This window comes from Uranotaenia lowii, chromosome 1 (assembly GCF_029784155.1).
Source record: "Uranotaenia lowii strain MFRU-FL chromosome 1, ASM2978415v1, whole genome shotgun sequence".
NCBI classification, from domain to species: Eukaryota; Metazoa; Arthropoda; class Insecta; order Diptera; family Culicidae; genus Uranotaenia; species Uranotaenia lowii.
The window spans coordinates 8,579,043-8,587,072 of record NC_073691.1 but is presented as its reverse complement, the minus strand read 5'-3'; the positions used below and the strand labels follow the sequence as shown (position 1 = coordinate 8,587,072).

The following is an 8,030-nucleotide window of genomic DNA, read 5'->3' as shown; positions in this document are numbered from 1 at the left end:
GATATGTTCAGATTTAAGCTCTCCTCACGCCACGATCCTGAACTTCTGTTGGGGAAACGTATACCAACGAAGAGAGAAGTGTTAAGAACTCTGATGATGATATTCGACCCTCTCGGATTAATCGGGCATGTCCTCATGTATTTGAAAGTGATCCTCCAAGAGATTTGGCGAGCTGGCACAGCTTGGGACGAAGCTATAGATAACGATCTTTTCAGGAAATGGTTGCAATGGTTAAAAGTGTTACCCAACTTAGAAGATATTCGCATTCCTCGCTGTTTTCGGGCATTGACCTCCGCCTCGAGTGCAACAGAAGTGCAGCTCCATACGTTTGTAGATGCCAGCGAGAGTGGATTCGCTGCAGCTGTATTCTTGAGATTCGAAGAGGGTGTACACATAGAGTGCTCGCTAGTTGGAACTAAAACGCGTGTTTCACCACTGAAATTTTTGACCATTCCTAGGTCTGAGCTGCAAGCGGGAATTCTTGGGGCAAGATTCGCTTCGAGTGTCATCAAGTCTTTATCGATCCACATCTCCCATCGTTTTTACTGGACCGACTCTAGAAATCTATTATGCTGGCTTAAATCCGATCATCGTCGCTACAGCCAGTTTGTCGGCACGCGCGTGAGTGAAATATTAGAGCTGACTGACATCAGTGAATGGAATTGGGTACCAACCAAGGACAATGTTTCTGACGACGGTACGAAATGGATTCAAAGGTCCACCATTTATCTACCAGCAAAAGCAAAAGTGGCCTAAAATTCCATCGACTCTAGGGGCTACCGTAGAAGAACTACGACCGAGATTGATGCTGCACTACGCTACCTGCCAGCCGATCGTTGAAGTTGAAAACTTCTCCAAATGGGTCAAACTGTACCGATTGACTGCAATGTTCTTGAGGGCCGTTAAAAAGTTCATCGTTTTCTTGAAGATCAAAAGAGAGTCGCAGAGACCATGCATTTTATTACCACTAAGTCAAGATGAGCTTATTGCAGCACAAAACCTTTTGTATCGTCAAGTTCAAAGCTATGCCTACCCCGAAGAATATTCCCTTCTACAGAAACCATCGAATACTTCCTTACCTAAACGCAGTTCACTTTTTCGCGTATCACCGTTTCTAGACGAACATCAAGTTATGCGCATTCATAATCGCGCTAAAAATTGCCAATTTACTGACCTAGAATCTAAAAACCCAATAGTTTTGCCACCCACGCACCATCTTACCAAACTAATCGCACAACATTACCATCGAAATCTGCTACATCGCAATCATGAAACCGCAATCAACCGTCTACGTTTACGTTATTATATCCCAAAATTAAGAGCTTTCTTCCGTAGAATGAGAGGAGATTGCCAACAATGTAAAAACGCAAACGCTAAACCACAACCACCAGCAATGGCCGATCTTCCTGCTTCGAGGTTGGCTGCATTTTGTCGACCTTTCACGTACGTGGGTGTGGACTATTTCGGTCCGATACCAGTTTCTGTAGGTCGTCGGTCAGAGAAAAGATGGGGCGTCTTAGTCACCTGTCTAACAACCCGAGCAATCTACATCGAGCTGGCGCATTCCCTTACAACAGATTCCTGTATAATGGCCCTAAGAGTGTTCATGGTTCGACGAGGTGTTCCTGCAGCCATTTACAGTGATCGTGGAACGAATTTTATAGGAGCTTCGAAAGAATTGTCCATAGAACTGGATAAGATGAATCAAAACAAATTGATAGCAGCAATCGTATCTCCAGATACCAGATGGGAGTTCAATCCGCCAGCTTCTCCGCACATGGGCGGTTCGTGGGAGAGGCTCATACAAAGTGTAAAAAAGAACCTGCAAAACATGACGTTGACTAGACTGCCATCTGATGAAGTACTCCGGTGCGCATTGACCGAAATTGAAGGGACAGTCAACTCCAGGCCTCTCACCTTTGTTGCATTGGACGACGAGGATTCACCTGTTCTAACGCCGAATCATTTCATCCTGGGATCGTCGGATGGCCTGAAACCGTTGGCTCTCTTTGACGATAGTTCTAAAGCGTTGAAGAAATCCTGGCACACCTCTCAGTTGATCGCGAATATTTTCTGGAGACATTGGCTCAACGACTATCTTCCGTGTCTTACACGGCGGTCCAAGTGGTTCAATCTAGCTCGTCCGATTTCCGTAGGAGATGTCGTCGTGATTGCTGATCCCAACTCACCCCGGAATACGTGGCCTAAGGGCAGAGTCATCGGGACAAGCCATGCCAAAGATGGACAAGTGAGATGGGCGGTCGTCCAGACGGCGCATGGTATTTATGAGCGCCCTGCAGTTAAGATCGCGGTTCTCGACGTTGGCGTTCAACCTATTGCGTCCCAGGAGGAATGTGGCCGCACTACCGGGGGGACTGTTATCGGCGCCGTGTCGAATCCCTCGATCAGAAACGTCCGATCGTAACCACCAACACAATTGTACGATGGAAAACGTCATTAGACTTGTCAAGTGATAGGCGGAAAACGAGGGTGATTTTTCTAAAGCTGGCGTCTTAAATGATAGCGTGATTTTTGCGAGAGTTCCGAGTTGAATACTCATTGATTATATAATTAATTCGAAAAGTGTAAAGTTATAAAAAGGTTAGTAGATTATATAGATATTTGCGAATCGCCTCTAATAATAATAATATCTAAACAGAGGGCAGATTATCGAAGGTTTTCTTGTGAAGGTTAGGAGTTGCATTTGATTGCACTCGGTGCAGCAACAAACGGTGAGCAACCATGTGGAAAATAAAATGAACATAATGTTATCAAAGTTTATATCCATATAGGAACCGATTATATTTCAAACCGACGAGAATAGTACAGGGAAAAAGGATTTAAATGTACACTAAACGTAAGTTCTTTCTTATAATTCGCGATTTATTTGCTAACCCTAAACTACTATTGCAGGAGAATTTTAATCGTTCCTGAAATACACGATTAAAAATTCCGGAAAAAAGCATTTCATTAATCCGAAGTTGGCACTATCAACAGTTTGAGTGAAATCGGTCGGGATCGAAATTTTTTGTACAAGCAACCATCTGTGGCACAAAACTCAGGCCATTTACTCAGCCCCAGCCGGGGTGGAGATGATTTTTGTTGTTGCTGTTTCCGCCAGCAATCGTTTGTAATCGCGTGAAATATGTTTGTATCGTGTGTAGGCGAGTGTAGAATCAAACAATCGTCGTGGAATCATCGAATTTGCTCAAGCCATTTGTGTAGTCTATTCACAGTATTTGTACAAATGCGATGAAATTCGATGACATTCTGTCGCTGCGAACACGATTTGTATCGTGTGTAGAACTTTTCGGATGGAAGGTTAAACAACTTCTAAGTTTAAACTAAGACTAATCTCCCTGGAACTCTCGTTCCACTTTATTTATACCAAAGGTCCCTTATGTCTAATCTACCTGCGTACCCGACGCTATGGAAATTTCCATCGTTGTTCTTGGTTTCGTCCCTTTTTTGCATAGATGCACTACCTATGCACAAAACCAAACAACGTGATGGAAATTTCCAACGCTTGGGTTAAGAATTCGATAAGGATTTTAACCCAAGCGTAGGAGATAGACAGAGGGAAATAATTTATCCTTACCAGGTGGCTGAAGCATAAATTATGCTGAGCCACATTACTCACCCCCTTTTTTTATGATCAAGGGCCAGAAGGCGTCACCCTTGATCATCCTGAGCTAAACTTTAGTTACAATTCCTACGATCAAGGGCCAGAAGGTGTCACCCTTGACGATCCTAACAAATCTTTTTTTTTTTAATATATATATTTGACGGTCTTAACTTAGCTCTTTTTTTTTTATAATACCTACGGTTAAGGGCCAGAAGGTGTCACCCTTAACGGTCCTAAACACTTGCAGACATTTTTTTTTTACATTTATTTATTAAATTCTTAAAATCGCAAACGTATGTTTATCCAATTCAATATTTAATAATTGAACTTTTCCAGCGTTCATATTTTTCAAATTGACTATTTCGTTAAAAACGTTTTTTATGTTGAGCAACATGAGGGTCATCCTCCTCAACCCTCCAAAAATAAGTTTTCAAAAGTATGACAAATTTGAAAACTTTAAAAAAAATAAAAATTCACTCCTTACTGCTCCGTCAATATATCTGTGACTAGAACTGCAGTACTAAGTCACGTCGTGGCATTAAATTTAATTTCTTTTTGTATTGCAATTTTGAAACCATATTCTTCCAATGAGTTGGCGCCTCTCATTGGTCGAAATATGATATTCAATTAACAAACACAAAAATTCTTATGATCTTGATCATAAGGAAATCAATTTACCCGATATATGACAGTAAAAAAAAAAAAAAATTAAATATTATCTTATGGAATTTTGAAAATAAATAAAATTCTGCGGTGTCAAGATAACCCTAAATATTTATGGAGATTTTTTTTTTAAGATCAAAACGTGAATTATCCTCGGAAATTCCGTTTTGAACTTTAATCTCTTCTTTTCATCCACCTTTTTATGGCAGGAATTTTAAATACGGTCAGTGCCGTCTTCAGCATTTATTTTGCTGGGAACAAGAAATGGATATTTTTCCATTATTAAACGGTCAATGCCGTCATCAGCATTTTAGCTGGAATTTATTCGGCATTTTTAGCCTTTTAGAATTGAGGACCCTTTTTGATGACTTATGATAAGCATCGGATTCACTCAACTTTATTATTTTCTTTTTATAATTATTCTGTTTTGGGTTAATCTTTCCGCTTATGTTTTATTTTTTTTTTCGAGTTCCAAAGAAAGTATTTTATGGCCTTTTTTTAAAAAAATAATTGGCCTTTATGGAATTTTGAAAACAAATTATCATTCATCATTAAATAAATGTAATCATTAAATAGATGTAACTCGTTCTGCATTTTTTTTTTTTTTGCAGTATTGATAATGCTCGGTTTTCAATATCCTTTATGTTTGCTCGTTTTTTCGTTATAATTTTCAGAGGTGTATTTTGTTTGTGATTAAATGGTAAATGTAGCAATAGTAGCCCTAAAGTCAATACAATTTTCTGTGTTTTTTTTTTTAATAATTTCTGATTTTCTTTCCTCCTGCTCTCCTGGTAATCGTTTCCGCCGCATTCGCATGTTATTAAACGAATCTCTCTTCTAGCAACTTCTGGTCAAACCATGTAGTTTTCCTTATTGTATATAAGTTCAGTCCTACGCTTCCGCGTGTTTTTAATAAATTTTTGTTTAAATTAGATTTTCTTTTACAAATGATTGTTATCATAAAATTTGTCCAATTACAACTGCATCAAGAGTCGTGAGCCTATTTGCACGTAGGTGTATTCCGAGAAGCGAAAAATACAAACGAAATGAAAATTACTGTTGTATTCATACTTGAAGAAATTGTAGGTAAAATTTTCCCTGTGGTTTGTCTGGTCCCTGGCCGGCAGTTGCCACAACCGTTGTCACTTTTGAACCATCCTTACTGATAATTTTCATGCCCCCCATGACGGGATAGTTTTTCTGTTTGTTGCCCTCCGCAAACGAGGTGGTCCTAGGCCGACCGCTCATTTCTTCGTCGAAGTTGCTGCTACTGCCCGGTCCTGGTACTGCTACTGTTGCCGCTGCTGCTGTTGCTGTTGCTTCAGCTGCTGCCCCGAATGCTGTATTCGGCTCCGTTTTTTGTTTGTTTTGTTTACACCTCGACGACAACGGAACGCGGAAGTGGATCGGTGGCACTAGTTTTTTTTTCTGTTGTAGTTTAGGGGAAAACTTTTCTTAGTAACAGAAAAATTTTGACAGCTTCCGACTACTCTCTGCTCACTTTTATTGCTTAGCACTATTGGTGATGTGTTGATGTGTATTAACTTATTTTTTTCCCTAGATGGTATGTAATTACAATTTTCCTATGGACACACTCTGCTTAGATAGCGCTTGCTAGAAGACTCTAAGGCGAGACGTAGATGATAATGGTTCACCTCATTCACAATTTTACCCACTTTTCACTTTGGCATAGACCCTTGCTGTTGTTGTTGTCGCTGATGTTGCTATTGCGTTTCACCTTGTATGTCGAAAAAATCATTGGTGAGGATAATTTCCCTCGGAGCACCACACACTACAAAAAGAACTTGGGGTCAATCAATCGATGATGATGACGGGGTAGCCCAAATATTTTCACAATTTTCTTTCACTTTACGGCTCTCGAATGGAACTTCACTTGGTTTCTGTTTTGGTCAGCGGATTTGGACCAGTTAGAAACACTCTTCTGTATAGCCCCGAGGAAGATCTCTATTTTGGCCTTAAAATCTTCATTCACAGCGCTCACATCGAGATTGCGCACACTACCATCATATTATCGCCTTCGTTGTCGTAATCATCATTGCGCTGTCACTTTGCGATCGAACAATATGTCTCACGCCGAGAGCATAACTACTCTTCGTTTTTTTTCACAGACAGCTCGCTGCTAACCGGACATGCATCCGGTCACTTCCTCCTAGCGGACAGATTCCTGGCTCAAGCCCACGGATTCCCGAAACACGTAACAGCGGAACGAAATCTAGCACACACTAGCACTTTTTTTCTGAACGGCCAGAAAAAACTCGGTAAACCAACCGCGACGGGAAAGAAAAGGAATCCACCGTCGTCGTTCGTCGAACACTTTTCTTCACGAAGGCACTTTTTGCACATCAAAGTACTTTTGACGAATATTATATTTTTTTTTAACTGGGTCTGCGGTGAGGAAATTTACCACAAGTGGCAAATTCTCACCGCATCCCACCGCTGCCACCAATTGTAGATGATTTCGGATGGAAGGTTAAACAACTTCTAAGTTTAAACTAAGACTAATCTCCCTGGAACTCTCGTTCCACTTTATTTATACCAAAGGTCCCTTATGTCTAATCTACCTGCGTACCCGACGCTATGGAAATTTCCATCGTTGTTCTTGGTTTCGTCCCTTTTTTGCATAGATGCACTACCTATGCACAAAACCAAACAACGTGATGGAAATTTCCAACGCTTGGGTTAAGAATTCGATAAGGATTTTAACCCAAGCGTAGGAGATAGACAGAGGGAAATAATTTATCCTTACCAGGTGGCTGAAGCATAAATTATGCTGAGCCACACGTGTATGGCACTGCTTGAAAAAGCGCGCAAACGGTTTGAGTAAAATCGGTCCGGATCGAAATATTTTGTACAAATCACCCTCTGTGGCGGTGTATGGTGCTGCTTGTACAAAATCCAAACCATTCACTCAGCCCCAGCCGGGGTGGAGATTATTTTTTTGTCAATGTTGCTGTTTTCGCCAGCAATCGTTTGGGTTCCCGTGAAATATGTTTTTATCGTGTGTTGGCGAGCATAGAATCAACAATTGTTTTGGAATCATCGAATTCGCACAAGCCATTTGTGTAGTCTATGGCCCGCTTTACGTTTGAGTTGATTTTTTCGATTTGTCATTAGCAAAAACAAATGTTACACTATAAAGCGGGCCATAGACTACACAAATTGGCCTGTACAAATTCGATGATTCCGCGTCGATTGTTTGATCTATGCTCGCCCACACACTATACAAACATATTTCACGCGAACACAAATGATTGCTGGCGAAAACAGCAACAGAAACAAAAAAAACCATCTCCACCCCGGCTGGGAGAATGTTTTGTACAAAATATTTCGATCCCGACCGATTTTACTCCAACCGTTTGGGCGCTCATTCAAGCAGTGCCATACACTATGCAAATCGTGCTCACAGCGACAAAATTTCATCGAATTTCATCGCATTTGTACAAATGTTGTGTAGTCTGTGGCCCGCTTAAAGCGGGCCATAGACTACACAAATTGGCCTGTACAAATTCGATGATTCCGCGTCGATTGTTTGATCTATGCTCGCCCACACACTATACAAACTTATTTCACGCGAACACAAATGATTGCTGGCGAAAACAGCAATAGCAACAAAAAAAACCATCTCCACCCCGGCTGGGAGAATGTTTTGTACAAAATATTTCGATCCCGACCGATTTTACTCCAACCGTTTGGGCGCTCATTCAAGCAGTGCCATACACTA

The 8,030-nt window shown here is 40.9% G+C and overlaps 1 protein-coding gene and 1 long non-coding RNA gene across 2 annotated transcripts; one reads left to right on the top strand and one right to left on the bottom strand.

The window, feature by feature from the left end:
- Positions 1 to 682: 682 nt before the first annotated feature.
- LOC129748222 (uncharacterized) lies at positions 683 to 2,425 on the top strand. The gene has a single exon (XM_055742750.1). The coding sequence runs from the start codon at positions 683 to 685 to the stop codon at positions 2,423 to 2,425; it is 1,743 nt and encodes a 580-aa protein (XP_055598725.1).
- Positions 2,426 to 5,789: 3,364 nt separating this feature from the next.
- LOC129739132 (uncharacterized) lies at positions 5,790 to 7,084 on the bottom strand. Its single transcript, XR_008735757.1, has 2 exons — positions 5,944 to 7,084; positions 5,790 to 5,871 (listed from the first exon to the last, which is right to left on the bottom strand). It is a non-coding gene; the product is annotated as an uncharacterized LOC129739132 (long non-coding RNA).
- Between the last annotated feature and the right edge of the window lie 946 nt (positions 7,085 to 8,030).